Source organism: Vulpes vulpes, chromosome 7 (genome assembly GCF_048418805.1).
Source record: "Vulpes vulpes isolate BD-2025 chromosome 7, VulVul3, whole genome shotgun sequence".
Lineage (NCBI taxonomy): Eukaryota > Metazoa > Chordata > Mammalia > Carnivora > Canidae > Vulpes > Vulpes vulpes.
In genome coordinates this window covers 13,079,432-13,097,473 of record NC_132786.1, presented here as the reverse complement: position 1 = coordinate 13,097,473, position 18,042 = coordinate 13,079,432, and the positions used below count along the sequence as shown (strand labels likewise).

The following is an 18,042-nucleotide window of genomic DNA, read 5'->3' as shown; positions in this document are numbered from 1 at the left end:
CTTTAGAACTTGGATCAAGTCCACAAATTAAGCCTTGGAAAATTGGCACTTACTAATTTTCCATGTCAGTATTTGCAAGTGTGTTTACAGTGGAGCATATGTTTTTGGAATTTAACTTTTCTCAAGGTATCTTAAGGTTTTTAATGCAGAAATTTTAAAAGTTAAATTTCTTTTTGGTTTCACATAGGAGTGTTAGGTTGCCCTCGGACGTGCCTTCATGCCATTTTAAACATCTTGGAGAAAGGAACCGAAGGGAGAACAGGCCCGGTGGCAGTGAGAGAGTCTCCTCAACTCGCTGAACTATGTTACCAGGTATACAGAAGGCTGTACTTAATAGCACTTAGTAGAAGAAATTTAACTAGGTGCTTGAACACATCACAGATATGGAAGTGTAACAGACTTGAGTTGAAATGAGTTCATTTGATAGTTTGGCTTGTCTTTCATTTATAGATAAAATCCATGGAGCACAAGCCCCAAGATCCTATAAATCTGTAGAGCTATATGTTGCTCCCTTGAAAAATGAGATTAGATTTCTGAGATGGATTTTGACTTGGTAGTGTAGAAAGTTTCCAGTGGTTCTATTTCAGGTTGTTTCTTTTTGGTGAAGACAGTAGTGGATTTGGGTCAGAAGACCTCTGATTTTCATCTCCTCCCCTTAACCAGCTTGAGCTTAATCAGCTTGAGCATGCCATGAAATTTCCCTGAGTTTTTAAATTAAATAGCAGTGGGCTTTTGTGAGACTTAACTGAATGTCAGACTGTGGATGAAAGCGCTTTTTAAGAACCATGTCAATCCTGCGGTCCTGGAGCTACATGTCAGGTGGCGGAAAGTCACATTAGCGTGAAGTTTAAACTGTAGTGAGAACTTTTGTTTTGCCTGTGTTCACTTGTGATTCTTTTTGTCTTACTCATTTGTAAGTGTAAGTGTCCAAAAATCTAGCCTTTTATAGGATGTGACTAATTTCTCAATTTCAGTAGTACCCGTGATTCATATTTTCATAATAAAAAAGGCATCATTGACTTCTAGTGCCCTGAAGATTTTTCTTTATTATTCTCCTATTTTTCTTTTTTTAATTCTTTACTATTTTCTTCTGGCCTCTGGCTGTCCAAACAGCCCTTCATTGTAAATACTCTAAGGAAAGCCTGTAAGCTAAGTCTTCCTTAGAATGAAAATGAACTCTTCCTTAATGAGGGAACAAACCTGATGTGCATTTCAGCAGCGTTCTAGAATTCAACATACTTAGGTAGAAGTAGTTGATAATCTTAATCACGGAGGCTAAAGGAGTTAGATGGAGTAAGCAAATGGAGCCAGATTTAAGAGAAAAGGGTGGGGAGAGGGCAGAGGAGGAGGATTTGACAGACCCGAAATCACATGCACTTCTCCTCAGCTCTGCTAATTGTTAATCACGTCAGAATGCAGACTCTGGTTTACCAGATTCTCCGATTTGTAGTACACTGTACTGGCCAAAGAAAACATGTCTGTCCCAGCAGACTACCAGCAGTATTACATATGCTCTGTGACTTTTCTCGATTCAAAATGGGGTCCAGCCTAATCAGCTGCCCTCCTGGGAGCGTATTAGTGCGGAATCTCAGGCTCCGCTCCAGAATCTGCATTTAGTCAGCAGCACTGCTCCATTTTTAATGAAAGGTACTTCATTCACCTGTAGGTTTATACTTTACTCTGCTTCAGAAAAAAGTCTTTAGACCCTTATTGACCCTTCATCTTCTAGCAGTATAAGGCCTTCTGGTCAGGAAGCTGACACTGAGCCTGTACCTTTGCTCTTACCTCTCTGACATGGATTAACAGTTGATTGTTATTATTGGTTTTAAAAATTCATAGTGAACACTGAATTGGCGAATATTGAACCATTGCTCCTAGGGAAGACATAGTGTTAGAACCTTTTAAGCCTCCCAGTATTTTTTTCAACTGATAATTAAATAATCTTCTATGTGTTTCTGTTAAAAGACACTTTATTTAATATATACTGTTAATTCATTAGCATTGAACTCATGGCCAGGAGCACTATATACTATATATTACACTATAGCTTGTCTCCCTGAGTGAAGCTTACCAAACACCTGTATTTTCTCTGTAAGGCATGTCCTTGCACTTAGGTGCACTTACTTCAGCATTATACTTGGCCGTTTTAAATAGCAAAATCACTAACAAAATGCACGAAGTATGAAAAACGGATCACATACGAAATATGGAAAGGATAGCTGTTACAACATTAGAGCTGAAACCAGGACAAAGAGCCTTGCCTTCTTCAGCCTCAGCTGAGAGCATGCAAGGTGGGCAACTCAAAATGTTTTGCTGCTCCTTACCTTTCCATGAGCAACTACAAGAGCATGCTTGTATTAATTGTGAAATTACAAATAAGTTTAGCATGTAGATGAATTTACAAATTCAGAATCTATAATGATGATAGACTATTGGGTCAAAGGCTATGAATAGTTTTGTGACTTGAGATTTTAATTTGTAAGCAAGCATGAGTTATGATAGGTATTAAATAGAGCTAATAACAGATGAATTTAAAATGCCTGTTACAAAGCATCTAATAAATATTTATAGAATATTCACAAGTAAAATTTTTCACTACCACTTTGCCAAATACTAGGATTTGCTTTCTACAGTTAAAAATTTTGCTGTTTAAAATAAGGGACCTTCCTTATTGTTGCCTTAATTTTTTTTTTATTACTGAAAAAGATGGGCATTTTTCTTGGATGATCTGTATTTTTTTTTCCTCATGTAAAATGTTTTTTGCCAGTTTATCTGTTTGAATCTTTATGATACTCGTACCTAATGGAGAGCTTTATGTATATTATAGGTATTCACTTTTTCTTATATTTGTTATAAAAGCTTTTATCTTCAATTCTGTTATTTTCTGTTAAATTTTTATTTAATTTAGAATTTATATTTGTTTAGTTGAATCTGTGGATCGTCTTTGTATTATTATTTTTTTTTATTACTTCAGTCCTTGTAAGTTACCATCTTCCTGAGGTTCAGATAAATTAAGTACAGGTTTTAGAAGTTACTTCTGAGTAATTTGCTATTACTGATAGTCAAAATAGTAAAACTTATTAACTGCATATATTAATAAGTATACTTAGGCTGACTTAAAGGTTAGTTCTATAATAATGTCATTAGCACTCTCAATTAAATTCTATTGCATTTTCTTGTGTTGGGGTGCCAACAACAGCTTGTAATTGAGCATCTGTGTTATATGTGTGTTTATCCATTTTGCTTGAGTTATTGATAGGTCTTAGTTTCCATTTAGTAAACCTAAGTTTACCTTTTATCTTAAAATTTATAACACAGAAAATGATTTGAGGATTTTCTTATTTCATTTTAACTCTTTAGGTGATATATCAGTTGTGTGCATGCGCAGATACATCTGGTCCTACTATGAGGTACTTGAGAACCAGCCAGGATTTCTTATTTTCTCAGTTACAACATTTACCTTTTTCTAACAAAGGTAGGATGTCATTTTCTCTTACTATTAAAAATAATTTGTGAGGTTCATGTTGAGTGATTTTATTTGTACAGCATTCAGGGGTTGCAGTTACAGTATTTGTAGAATTCTGCAAATTCATTTTGTTACTTTGCTTTGTTATTTTGGGTTGCTTATGTAATTTGTTCTTGAGAAGCCTAATGTTCTAGCTGCTGACATAAAATTATTTAAAAATGGCTTGTCAAGGATGGAATTTGATCCTTGTACTACCAAATAAAATTTTCAAACTGTGTTGAAGAGATAAGAAAATATTTATATAAGAAAATTACAGATATTTAGATTTTTGAGTGAAGGTGTTTAATTAAAATCTCTTGTTTTACTTTTATTTCTTGTATATATAATGAAACCTATTCAGATCTTGAAATAAAAAATGGAAAACTAAGTGCAGTGGAAATTATAGCTGAGTTTGCTGACCTGATCAATACAATCCTAGGCTACCTGTGTTTTAAAGGATTTTGCTTTATATAAGTTTCTTTTTGATCAATTTGGACAATTTTTTTAATTCATACTATATCTGGATAGCTGTAGTCTATGGAGTTTTTTTATTGGAGTTTATTTAGTATCATCTACGTTTTGGGAAATATAAGAATACAGATTTCATAATACATTTTTATTACTAGTAATTATCAGCTTCTAAACTACTTTTTAGATGGTGGTGTGAGAGATCCTTGGGAATTATTTAATGGCAAAAAATTTTTCACTTCATTTTCTTAATAAGCATGTCTTACTTTTGGCCTAAGATTTTGTTGATCAAACAAGGTTTTTAAGAAACCCTCCTTTATACCTAATTGGAAAGAAAAGTTAACGTCTTGTCCATTACTGTATCTGTCTTTTAAAAGTCACTCCTGTTTTGCCTTTTAGCAGTGGTGGGGGTGGGGGTAGTATTTGGTGTATTTTATGTTTTATGCTATTAGAATTCGGACTTCAGATGAGGCATGCTGAAAATATTGGATTCAAAAACATAAGTGATTCCCAATCCTAATTATAGGTTTCATTTTTGGCTTTGGTTTTGTTTCTGGAAAGGTTTTAGTCTGCACAGAGTGGGGAGGGGCTCAGTCTTTCTCGGCAGCCACCTTCCTCATGGCTGCCAGGACTTTGCTAAATTCCTCTTATCTTCTTGGTGCTGATGTGTTTCCCCACCCTTTTCTTGATGAACTTGAGAGTGCCTTGCCCTTGGAGACTCTGACCACAGCACACTGTTTACATGGTGTGAAGCCATACCTCTTGGATCTTACCCCACGTGAATCTGGTGTGCTTGGTGAGGAGCCCGTGGTGGCTCTGCTTCAGCTTTCTCAAGTTCTTGGTCACCGTGGCCCTTGTTGAGATCCACAGCTGTAGGGTAGCCGAGGGCCATGGCTGTAGCTCTTCAGTGGCTTCTAGGATATAAAGACTAACCCTAGTTATATGTTAAGTCAAGTGTCCTTGGTTATCTTAAGAGATATCTTAAATATAAAATTATGCATTGTATATTTGTTTCAGGAAATAAAAGTTAAACTGTATGTTAGGTTCTTTTTTTTTTTTTTTACAAGTTACATATTTGAGAATTTATTAAGTATGGAATTCTATGTTAATATCAAAATAGGACAGACTTAGAATTCTGTAGATATGTATGAAATTATCCTGGTAATGGAAACTTGATTCTCTTTTGTTCTTCGTTTACTTTGGCTTATCTTTTATAGACATATGTTTGCTTATTTTTTCTCTCTTAGCATCTGTTTTTGATTTTTAAGTTTTCTTACAGAGTAATAAATTATTTTGATGACAAGTTTCATAAATTATTGAGTATGTTACATGGGAAAATATCTGATGAGTTATGGAATTTAGATCTGTTATGATTCTGTATTATTACTCTGTGAAACTAAGCTTATGTATTTAACTTACAGAATATGAAATGTCTATGCTGAACCAGATGTCATGGCTAATGAAGACTGCCTCAATAGAACTAAGGGTAACTTCTCTGAATCGTCAACGCTCACATACCCAGAGGCTTTTACACCTCCTACTGGATGACATGCCTGTGAAACCATATTCAGGTCAGCGTGCTGGCATTTGTTTTATTGTGCTGCTGACTGGTCTGTGTGAATGCATACACAACAATCTTGTGCTTAGTATGTGATTATAGACCAAATAGGTTCTTTCTCTCTTTAGAATTTTTTCCTTAAAACACAAAATGTCTAAATCACCCCATAATTGCCATTTTATTATTGTTTGAAGCATCCACATTCTGTTATAGTCATATACACAAAAATTCAGTGGAGTTTGTCACACTGAGCCAGCATGACCCAAGATATTTTATTTTATTTTTTATTTTTTAAAGATTTTATTTATTCAGAGAAACACACAGAGAGAGGCAGAGACACAGGCAGAGGCAGAAGCAGGCTCCATGGAGGGAGCCAGACGTGGGACTCGATCCCAGGTCTCCAGGATTATCATGCCCTGGGCTGAAGGCAGCGCTAAACCGCCAGGCCACCGGGGCTGCCCCGACCCAAGATATTTTAATGTGTACTATACATAAAATGTGTATTACACATAAGCTTTCCTAATCATCTCATGGGTATGATTGGGTCCTGCCTCTTTGGGAGTTCTGATTATCCTCTTTACAATTGTGAAGTGGATCTCCTAAGGTCAGAAAGAATTAGATGAATGTTGTCGGTAAGTCCTCACCATCTTTGCATTTCAGTTATCCATTTGCAGAGGGTTTGTTGACCTAGAAAAAGAAATACTTTATGTTTGTAATTTCCAAATAATTTTGACAAGTGTGTTCTTTTCCTGATCTGTTATTATTGATGCTCTAACAGATGGTGAAGGAGGAATAGAAGATGAAAACAGGTCTGTCTCAGGATTCCTTCACTTTGATACTACTACAAAAGGTAAAGCCCTTTGAACCTATAATGACTTTATAGGTATATATTAAATTGTTTAAAATTTCAAGAGGTAATTATGATACCTGTATCTGCAAATTCTCAACTGGTATGGAAAAGCTATAGAAAGGATTATTTGTTATTCATAAATTTTTTTTTTTTGTAACTAGGATGAATGAATGGGAAAAAAATGTTATTGCAAATGGATATATTAGAAATAAAGTCAAATTTAGATTTCAATACAGTCTTCTGTTGCTGGACTCTTTTGAACATAGCATTACCTTTGGGAGGGGGCTGAGTACAGTGATTTGCTCTTTTCACTGTACCAAGTTAGATTGAACTACCTTTTTTTTTTTTTTTAGTACGCCGAAAAATTCTAAGTATTCTGGACTCGATTGACTTCAGTCAGGAGATCCCTGAGCCTTTGCAGTTGGATTTCTTTGATCGGACCCAGATCGAGCAAGTTATTGCTAACTGTGAACACAAGAATTTACGGGGACAGACAGTCTGCAATGTCAAGGTAAGGATTGTTTTGAAGTGTGTGCTTTATCAAGTGCTTCTAACTTTGAGTCATCGAACAAAAATTAGAACCATACAGTTGTTTTCTGCTAAGGATACTGTTTTATTGAGCTGTAATTTTCATTTTCAAACAGCTGGGAAATGAAACCAAATAGGCCACACTAACTTTACTTCTTATGAAGTTTTCCTATCACCTTCCTGAGAGCAGTTGTGCTGCCCAGCTATGGAATGGTTTTAGGTATTTAACTCTCTACCGGGTAAATGGTAATGGCCTCACTAATAGGAAGAAGATATCCAAGGCCATTTGTAACAGAGGCTTTTTGGTACCACTTTAGTGATGTGAAGGATATCTTAAGTTTTTGACTAGAAACTGGACAGTGCCACTTGAAGATTATACATAAAGGCATCCAAAACTTTTCCCAGTTTATAGTAATTGCTAGAGTTTATTATTCTGTCAGTGTCTGCAATGGTCTGATTTTTTCCTCTCTTTTCTCAATTATTTAGCTTCTTCATAGGGTTCTTGTAGCTGAAGTAAATGCTCTTCAGGGTATGGCAGCCATAGGACAGAGACCGCTATTAATGGAGGTAAGCCCTATTGAGCATATGTTAGTTTTAACCTTTTAACTATTTAACTGCCAGTTAGGAGACAAAAACAATAATTGACTTGTAGTTAGTTCATTGATTAGTAAACTACTTAAAATTAAACTTTAATGGAATCTTTTCATTTTGACTTTAAAACTTTTGTAAACTAGGCATCTCTGGGTGGCACAGCGGCTTGGCGCCTGCCTTTGGCCCAGGGTGCGATCCTGGAGACCTGGGATCGAATCCCACGTCGGGCTCCCAGTGCATGGAGCCTGCTTCTCCCTCTGCCTGTGTCTCTGCCTCTCTCTCTCTCTCTCTCTCTGACTATCATAAATAAATAAAAATTAAAAAAATAAATAAATAAATAAAACTTTTGTAAACTAAACTGAAGTTAATGTCTAGATGCCAGAAGAAGTAACTTCTTTTTTTGCTTGGCTGGTTAAGGATTTGCAACCTCTTCATGTTGTGTATTCTCTCATTCTCTGTCAGCGAGAGAAAACAGTCATTTGTCATCACAGGTGGGGAGTAATGGGTAAGAAGTCAGGTGGAGAGAACCACATACATGGAAACAGCTGGCTAGGCCACAGCAAGAGGCAAAGAAATAAAGGATGTGTCAGGGAGACATCCCCTTGACCTTGAGGTTTAGGTAACTGTAGTGCTCTAGAGTAAGTGTAAGTAGACAGTACAAAGAAAAGATGGAGTTAAAGAGCTCATTTATACCCTTACCACCTCTGCTTCTTGGCATGCATGTGGAAGATTTCCAAAGTATACTATAAATGTATTCAGATTAACAGAGAGTGTTAAAAATATGACTCTGTTGGGGTGCCTGGCTGGCTTAGCTGGAGGAGTGTGTGATTCTTGATCTCAGGGTTGTGAGTTTGAGCCCTATGTTGGGTATAGAGATTACTGAAAAAAAAATAAACTTTTATTTATTTTTTGAAGCTTTTGTTTATTTATTTGAGAAAGAGCGCACTCATGCACGAGTTGATAGTGGCAGAGGGAGAGGGAAGAAGCAGACCTCCCCTCTGAGCAGGGAGACTGATGTAGGGCCTGATCCCAGGACCCCAAGATCATGACCTGAGCCAAAGTCAAGACATTTAGCCAACTGAGCCATCCAGGTACCCCAATAAACTTAAAAAAAAATAGGACTCTGTTGATAAAAAGATATTATTTGCCCATGTCTTAACCTTGTGATTTAATTTCTGTGGCTTTAGGAAATTAGCACCATACTTCAGTATGTGGTAGGAAGAAACAAATTGCTGCAGTGTCTTCATGCAAAACGGCATGTACTAGAGTCATGGAGGCAGCTGGTGGAAATTATACTGACAGCTTGTCCTCAGGACCTCATTCAGGCAGAGGATCGACAACTCATTATTCGTGATATTTTACAAGATGTGCATGATAAGGTGACATACTTCCTAAATTGCTTCCTAAACTTCCTTACTTCCTAATTACTCCTATATTGCTGTACAAATATTTGTATACCATTTAAACAGTTTGCCACCATCCTTTCTTTTCCCTTTTATTTTAGGAATAAATAGAGTTGTGCACTGTCAGTGTTACTAAGACTTTTCTTGAGAAGGGCTTCTGTACGGTAGTGGCTCTCAATCAGAGTGTGTATCAGAATTATCTAAGGAGCTTTTTTAAAATACATAGGGATAGATCCTACTCCAGACATACTGGATGGGACACTCTGGTGGTGAGCCATTTATGTGAATTTACATTAAAAATCTCTAAGGAATTTTGTGATAGGAATTCCTTCTGGTTAAGAACACGTGTTACCAGCGTCATGTTTAAATTTCTTTGTACATATTAGCTTTTATTTTCAGTGAACAGTGCCATTCCGTTCTTACACTCTTATGGTAGTTGAAAAGCTAAATGCATATAAAACTTGTTAATGACTGTAGCTGAAAGTGGAGTCCTCATTCTGATTTGTCTTTTTGCTTTAAGATACTGGATGATGAAGCAGCACAAGAGTTAATGCCGGTGGTGGCAGGTGCTGTGTTCACCCTGACTGCTCACCTAAGCCAAGCCGTTCGCACAGAACAGAAGCAACCATTAGTTTTGGGACCCGGAGAGACCCATTATGCTTTTATGCTTGATAGTTCTTTCACCTCCCCTCCTCCAGCAGAGAACCCAATGGTGGGTTTTGCTTCTATTGGAGATTCTTCGCTTCACATCATATTGAAGAAGCTCTTGGACTTCATTTTGAAGACAGGTTTTTTCATCTAAGTGTCTTACAAATTACACATTTTGTATTTGTTTTAACTTTAATTTGAAAAAAGGTTTTTGCTATATATCTCCCTAGGTGGCGGATTCCAACGAGTGAGGACACACCTGTACGGCTCTCTGTTGTATTACTTACAGATTGCCCAGAGACCAGATGAACCAGATACACTAGAAGCAGGTAGAACTAGATAGATTTTTAGTCTTTCTGTTTTAGAGATTGGTTACTTTCAATTTTTAAAAAATCCCTTTTCCCATCTTTTGGCTAAGCCAAGCTGTAATAAATGAGTCTTTATGGAATCATTAAAAGCACCTACTCACAAGTCAAGGAAGAATGTTTAATTTTCTAAAATTAAGAAGATAGTACATGAGTACTATAAAAACAAACCCTCAGATACCACTTTAGCTTATATATATATTTTAATTGCCTCTATTATCTCTGGTCCCACTGAACAATATGCTGTACTTAGTGTGTCCATGTCTTTCTTTGCTTTGAGTACAGCACAGAGCGTATCTAATTGAATCTTTTCAAATGACTCTTATTCCATAATACGGAAATGTTTATTTCCCTACTTGCATTATTCAGAGGCACTTCCATTGTTTACAGTTTTTTATTGTCACAAAGGTGCTGTATCAAATATTCTTTTATATGCCTGTGTATTTTTCAAGAAAAACCTTTCATGGTGAAATTTCCATCTGAAAGAGTATGCACATTTTTATTTTGGTAGGTTCTACCAAATGGCCTTCTCCCAGTTTAAAGTTTCATCAATAGTGTACATGTGTCTTTTTGGACTAATGTGAGATTTTTCTTGGATAAATCCCAAGTAGAATTTCTTAGTCAAGGTAATACCTATTTAAAATACTGGCAAATTCCACTAAAATATAATTAGCATTTTTAATTAAGAGTAATAACCTGGACTCTTTGGTCTCTGGATATGAAAAATGTTTTTAGCCATTTAGTGGATGAGTCTATAATACTCTACACTAGAGTTACTCTGTTATTTAAGAACTTGTCATAAGCCCCTTTTGGTAATGGACTCCTAGTACATTTCTGAGAACCTTTATAAGTATTTGCTATTTTGTACAGATTATTAAAAAGCACTCTGTGTATAAGACCAGATTATCTCATACTACTCTTTACTGGCTATATATTTTTACATATCTTTTTTAGAAGATAGTAATAGCCAAATGATCAGAGAAATTTTAGAAATGTCCTACCTACTTAAATGCACAAAAATATTTTTTAGAGTTATTAAATAATAGTTAAGAAAAGTTTTTTAAACAAATAGGAGTCTTTATAAGGCTAATAGTAATGGGAGATTCCATTCCCCTCCCCCCTCATTTTTCTCTTGGCTAAAATTTGGTAACATTCTATTTGGTAGAACTATGGCACAATCACCACTCAGCCACTAGGTGACACTCTACAACATGCTTTTTATAAGGCTTTATCAAGATGTGATTAGTGTAGCGTGACCACAAATGAAAATTATCCTTTTTTTAAAATTTTCAAGTGATCTGTTTTTAGAGTTATTTCCTCCCTTAATTAGTTTTTTTTTAATCACTTAATTGCCTTTTTTTAAAGATTTTATTAAAAAAAATTTTTTTTTAAAGATTTTATTTATTTATTCATGAGAGAGACACACACACACACAGAGGCAGAGACACAGACAGGCTCCATGCAGGGAGCCCGATGTGGGACTTGATCCCGGCCCCCAGGATCACACCCCAGGCTGAAGGCCGTGCTAAACCGCTGGGTCACTGGGGCTGCCCTTTAGGATTTTATTTATTCACGAGGGACACAGAGAGAGGCAGAGATACATGCAGAAGGAGAAGCAGGCTCCCTGTGGGAGCCTGATGTGGGACTCAATCCCAGGACCCCGGGAGCAGGACCTGAGCCAAAGGCAGCTACTCAACCACTGAGCCACCCAGGTGCCTCAATTGCTGGTTGTTTTGACTTATTTTAAATAGCAAAGTACTTTATTCCCTAGATGCTAGTGTTTTTAAGTTTCAAATTAGAAGTATTAAATTCCAGGGGGCCTGAATGGCTCCATTGGTTCAGCACTGACTCTCTATCTTCATTTCAAGCTCCACGCTGAGCATGGAGCATACTTTAAAAAGAAATACATTTAAAAAAAAAGAAATATTAAATTCAATAGATACTTATTGAGGACCTACTTTTATATGTGTATGTGTATATTTTGACACTGTACCTACTATTTTGTTTTAAAACAGAAACTGAATTTTTAATGTTTATGTGCTTATTTTTCCATACCATTTTTCCTTTATTTATTTTTTAAAGAGTTTATTTGGGGGTGCCTGGGTGGCTCAGTTGGTTAAGCATCTGCCTTTAGCTCAGATCATGATCCCAGGGTCCTGGGATTGAGCCCCACATCAGGCTCCCTACTCAGTGAGGAGTCTGCTTCTCCCTCTGCCTCTCCCCCCAGTTCATGCTCTCTCTCTCTCTCTCTCAAATAAAATCTTTTTTTAAAAAGTTTATTTGGGGGAGAGAGAGAGTACACATAAGCGGGAGGGTCACAGGGAGAGAGAAAATCTCAAGCAGATTCCCCACTGACCACAGAGTCTGATGTGGGGCTCAATCCCAGGACCCTGGGATCATGACCTGACCATGAACTCATCCAAAAGTTGGATGCCTCACCAACTGAGCCACTCACACACCCTTACTTTATTTTTAACATAACTATATATACTGGATAGTGGGCAGCCATTTTCCTTGTTTTGTGTAAAAAGAATCTGACTTACAGAGATGAAATGACTTGCTTGTCTGTGACAGATCAGAATTTAGAATTCAGTTTTCTCAGGACACCTGGGTGGCTCAGTGGTTGAGCATCATCTGCCTTTGGCTCAGGGCATGATCCTGGGGTCCTGGAATTAAGTCTTGCATCGGGCTCTCTGCAGGGATCCTGTTTCTCCCTTTGCGTATGTCTGCCTGTCTGTGTGTCTCTCATGAATAAATAAATAAAATTTTAAAAAAGAATTCAGTTTTTTCAATTTGTAATAGAATGTTGCTTTTCCTGACCAGAGCACCTCACATCTTCATCTATTTTGTTGTTTTCTTTTGCAATTTGTAATTTTTTCCTTTTAATTTGATAGATAATACCTACCAGCAATATATTTGTAGCTCATGTGATAAAGGGCTATTTTCTAGTATGTAAAGAGCACCTACAAATCAATAACCCAGTAAAAAAAAATGGGCAAAGGATATGAGCAAACAGTTTAGGGAAATTCAAATGACTCTTAAGCATATAGTTAGCTTTCTGGAAATCCCTATAGGTAGATTCCATTGCCTCGAAGTGGCAATGCAGATCTGGGGAGGAACAAAAGCATATGTTCTTTGAGTAAAATTCTTCTAAGATTCTTAAATGTCTTTCTAGTTAAGACCAGTATAGTTAAAATCTGACATTGCTTTTGCATATGTAATCCTTAGGGGTTAGTTGACAAGCGTTGACACTGTGAATATCTCTTTGTCTATATTCTTTTCACCTTTTCTTTTCTACCAATGATCACTAGGAGAAAATATGGATAATTTGACCAGAGCCTATAAATGTTTAATATGAAGCACCACTATTCTTTTTTTTTTTTTTAAGACTTTATTTATTCATGAAACAGAGAGATACAGAGATAGCAGAGGGAGAAGCAGGCTCCATGCAGGGAGCCCAATGTGGGACTCGATCCCTGCTCTCCAGGATCATGTCCTGGGCTGAAGGCAGGCACTAAACCCATTGAGCCACCTAGGCATCCATATATTCTTAATTTCTTTTTTGGCTTCTTAAACTCTAGTATTATAAAAATACTTCACTTTTAAAGACAAATTGATACTTACAAATATATACATTTTCAGCACATTTTTTATCAGGTCAGTATTTTCAATAGAAGTTTATTTATAAAGCTAATTTATAAAGTTACTCTAACACTTTGGAGCAGAGGGGTGTAGTTCCTCTTCCTTGCTTTTATTTCTATGAGTTTAGCTTTGTTTGTTCTATTATAATCTCAGTTAAATGGATTGTATTGCTTTTAAAACAGTTTCATTAGTATCTTTTCATTTTCTAGAAGCTTATTTAATTTATACCTGATATAGCTATATAAAAGGTATTGTTAAAATACTTAATTTTAAAATTGTTTAAATTCTTGGAATTTTAAGCACTATTATACAAAGTTTTCTCATATGTTCTAAATCTTTATTAGGATTTGAGAGAGGGCAGCCCAGGGGGCTCAGCGGTTTAGTGCCGCCTTCAGCCCAGGGCCTGATCCTGGAGACCCGGGATCAAGTCCCTGTCAGGCTCCCTGCGTGGAGCCTGCTTCTCCCTCTGCCTGTCTCTCTCTCTCTCTGTCTCTCTTTCCTGTCTCTCTCTGCCTCTCATAAATAAATAAAATCTTAAAAAAATTTTAAAAAAAAGAGCTCACATGTGTGTTCCCATGCATAAGTTGGAGGAAGGGCAGAGGGAGGTAATCTTTAAGCAGACTCCCTGCTGAGTGCAGAGCCCAACACAGGGTTTGATCCCAGGACCCATGAGATCATAACCTGATCTGAAAGCAAGAGTCTTATGCTCAACCAACCGAACCACTCAGGTCTCCATGTTGTAATTCTTTTAAATTGGCTTTTCTTTTCTCTTAAATTTGGCAAGTTAATGATAGTCAGTTTTATACTTTATTTATAAGTAAACATTAAAAATTGTCCTAATAAGGAATGTTTTTCTCTGCTCATAGTTCTTTTGGGTTCTTGTGACCTTTCAGCAAAAATATTCTTGTTCTTTGTGAAACCATAATATCCATTCATCTTTTTTAAGAAGGTGGTTAGAAAAGACAATCTATTGCCATTGTTAAATTTTGAGAATCCTGTTATGAGATTTTCAGTTTTTATGGTCTAGGCATTAGTGTGAGGTCTAGGCATTAGTGTGATCTGGCATTATAAATACACTTATAAGGCATAAAGTAGTGGGACTAAAAGGACTTCACAGAGCATCTTGCCTGTTGTTTATTCTTCTTTTGAGTCTGATTCCAATAAGTGACTTAAAAACACTAGTTATAGTTATGTGTTTGTGTATGTAATTAAGTGTAGACTCTTTGCTTGATATGAATTTAGATGTACATTGCTTATCACTTCTTATCTGAGTGAGCCCCACCTGAGAACCTGGGGCTCCTGGGTGACTCAGGTGGTTAAGCAACTCACTCAATTTGGTTCAGGTCATGATCTGAGGGTCATGAAATGAAGGCCCTGTGTTGTGCCCCAAGCTGGGCATGGAATCTTAAGATTCTCTCTTCCCTCTGCCTCCCCCCACAACTCACACACATACATATGCACTTTCTGTCTCTCTCTCTCTCTCTCTCAAAAAAAAAAAAAAAACCCTGAGAACCTGAGTAAAGGTTAATAATGAGTTATTTAAAAAATATATTTAGCTTTTTTTTTTTTTATTTCAAAATACATACTGATTGTAGGAGATTTAGAACATACTAATAAACAAAGGGAGGAACTTAGACATTTTACCCTACTAAGAACTATCACAACATTTTGGTTATAGCCAGCCATCATTTTATATTGATTTATAATCTCCTTTTTCCCTCCACTCAGTATTTTATGAGCTTTTTTTCTTCATTAAGTAATATTTTTAATAGCTCTATACATTTTGTCACTTTTGGAACACCATAATTTAGCCTACCCATTTTTGGAAATTTAGATTATTTCCAGTTTTTCACAATACAAATAAAAATCAGTAATCCTTTGGTGGTTATTTTCACTTATTCTAAAAAGCAGAAAGTATTAATTGGATTCTTGTTTTCATAAGGGTTATATTCTAATAGAAATGACAACATATGTATTTATAAAACAGGAAATGTTAAATTGGATGATACAGACCAGATGTCAACTCACTTTTTCTGTAAAGGGTCAGATAGTAAGTATTTCAGGCTTTGCAAGCCAGATCCTCTCTGATGCAACTACTCATTCCTGCCATTATAGTACAAAAGCAGCCAGAGACTGCAAGTGAATGGCCATTGGTATGTTGCATTAAAGCTTTATAAAAACAGGTCAGATTTTGCCTCCGTTTTCACATCCCAAGTATAAATCATAAGAGGTAAGAGAAAAAGGGGGATCAAGACTTTCACTGGACTTTGCAGATAAAGATGTATTTAGGTAGAAATAAGTGGAGGAGGGCTTTTCAGGCAAGGCCCACACTAAGAGGGGGTAAAGAATAAGGATATAAGCAAGGGAGGAGGCTGATGGCAAATACAGTCAAGTAGAGAGAGTAGACCATATTGTTAATGACCTTGAAAATGAAATTGCAGTGTTAGAGGTGGTTGGATTAAGCAATCAGTAACCACTTTAAGTTACTGAGAAAAGTGATCTGAAGATGTTGATATTTAGAAAAGTTTGTATGGCAGTGATTTATAAGGTATGTTGGAAGAAGAGACAGTTTGGTGTTTTAAGAAACTAGGTGGTTTCTAATGAACCAATTTACCCTTCAAAAATGAAGATTTAAAGTTCTAATTAAATTTCAGACTTAGAATTTTCTTATTTCTAGGTGGTACTGTTAATAAATAGTGTGTGGACTTGATCTGTTCACAGTTTGAAAACAAAAATCCAGTTATTTCTTTAATAACTAGCCTGGTTGTCTGCAAACGACTGCTTTCATTTTTCACTGTGAGACCCTAGGGATTCTTGAGGGGTATCCCAGGGGTTATGAGTCTGGAGTGATTTTTCTAGCTGCCCTCTGCCCTCATTTCAACCATGTTTGAAATAGGGAATTTGTGGCTAACGCAAACTATGAAGTGATGGCTTTCAGACTTTTACTCACAACCTTTATTTGAACAGAATTTTGTGGCAACCCTAGGTGTAAAATAGAAAAGATGCCATAGCTCCTCACACTTTTTTTTTGAAAACCCATCCAGAGGGCATGTGATGGCATCCCTGGGGCAAGTTTCTGAGCTTTCTTGAAGTTGTCAGTCTGTCAATAATATTGGTGCTACTTTGCTAGATTCTTGGAGACTAGTGGTAGACAAAAGATAATCTGACTGTAACACAACCTGAGGTACTGGTAACTAAGTACTATGCAGAAAATATGATAGTACTGGGATGTGATGTATAGGGAGTGTTGGATGTGTTGAGAAATGATATTAGAAGCTGGAATGATGAGGAGGCAGCCATGCTAAGACCTGAGGAAAACCATGAAAAAATCAAAGTGTAAACAAAGATCCTGAGACCAAAGTGGTAAGTTTCAGGGAAAGGCTCATGTGGTGGCAGCTAGTGGGAGAGGTGAAGAGTGGAAGATGAGGCTGAGAAGTAGATGGGACCAGATGGCCTAAGGGAGTGACATACTGAGAAACGGAAAACCAGACCTTCCTTTGACACTATTTGAAATTAAAAATAAGTATAACTGAAATAAAATTATAGTAATAAAAATATTTTAGGGGAAAAATATTATTAAAACTCTGGAAGTTTGCCTGCTGCAAACTTTATAATGGAATGTCGGTCACAATGTGGATTAACTTTTGTTTTTCATAATTAAGCGTGTATTGTATTTACTTTCCATTCTGATCACTTCATCTTGGGAACTTTTCCCTGATTTTAGAACAGCTGCTATGTAGTAGTTGGGGAAAAAAAGTCATGAGATTGGTTTCAAATACAGGTTATAGCTTTATGTAATACATTTTTTAAACTTTCCTAGAAGATTTACATGATTATATCTTTAATTATCTTTGTTTTTTTGTTTTGTTTTGTTTTGTTTTCCTCTAGGGAAGATTTATTAGTCATACTCTTAAAAAAAAACAAGAAAAATTTAACTTTTCATGCAGGGAGAGGATTAGTTTTTTCTTTTTTTCTTTTTTTTTTTTGGTGATGACTTAGAGCTGTGGAATGTCTTTTTTTTTATTGGAGTTCGATTTGTCAACATATAACACCCAGTGCTCAGCCCATCAAGTGCTCCCCTCAGTGCCCATCACCCAGTCACCCCATTCCCCCGCCCACTCCCCTTCCACTTTAATTATCTTTGTATATTTATTATCATCATACAGGATCTACTTTTTCTTTTAATAAGTAATTCAATAAAAAATATGAATAAGATTGATTTTTTTTGTAAGCGGATATTTATCGACTTTGTACCTGATTTTTTTTTTTTTTTTAAGATTTTATTTATTTACTCATGAGAGACAGAGAGGCAGAGACACAGGCAGAGGGAGAAGTAGGCTCCATACAGGGAGCCCAACTTGGGACTGGATCCTGGGTTTCCAGGATTATGCCCTGGACCGAAGGCAGTGCTAAACTGCTGAGCCACCCGGGCTGCCCCTGATTTTTTTTTTAAGCCAGATTTCTCTTATATCTCAGTAAAGGAT

At 36.4% G+C, this 18,042-nt stretch overlaps 1 protein-coding gene and 1 pseudogene across 5 annotated transcripts in view; one reads left to right on the top strand and one right to left on the bottom strand.

Annotated features, from left to right (window-relative positions):
* The window catches only part of NUP205 (nucleoporin 205), a 115,765-nt gene that overhangs the window by 76,762 nt on the left and 20,961 nt on the right, over positions 1 to 18,042 (top strand). For all 5 annotated transcript variants that reach the window (XM_072762967.1, XM_072762966.1, XM_072762965.1 and 2 more), the window contains 9 exons: positions 188 to 312; positions 3,361 to 3,475; positions 5,395 to 5,544; positions 6,310 to 6,381; positions 6,735 to 6,892; positions 7,396 to 7,476; positions 8,688 to 8,879; positions 9,424 to 9,691; positions 9,782 to 9,880. In XM_072762967.1, the coding sequence (XP_072619068.1) occupies positions 188 to 312; positions 3,361 to 3,475; positions 5,395 to 5,544; positions 6,310 to 6,381; positions 6,735 to 6,892; positions 7,396 to 7,476; positions 8,688 to 8,879; positions 9,424 to 9,691; positions 9,782 to 9,880 (1,260 nt within the window). The remainder of the gene's footprint in view (positions 1 to 187; positions 313 to 3,360; positions 3,476 to 5,394; positions 5,545 to 6,309; positions 6,382 to 6,734; positions 6,893 to 7,395; positions 7,477 to 8,687; positions 8,880 to 9,423; positions 9,692 to 9,781; positions 9,881 to 18,042) is intronic.
* LOC112908888 (large ribosomal subunit protein eL36 pseudogene) lies at positions 4,564 to 4,887 on the bottom strand (annotated as a pseudogene).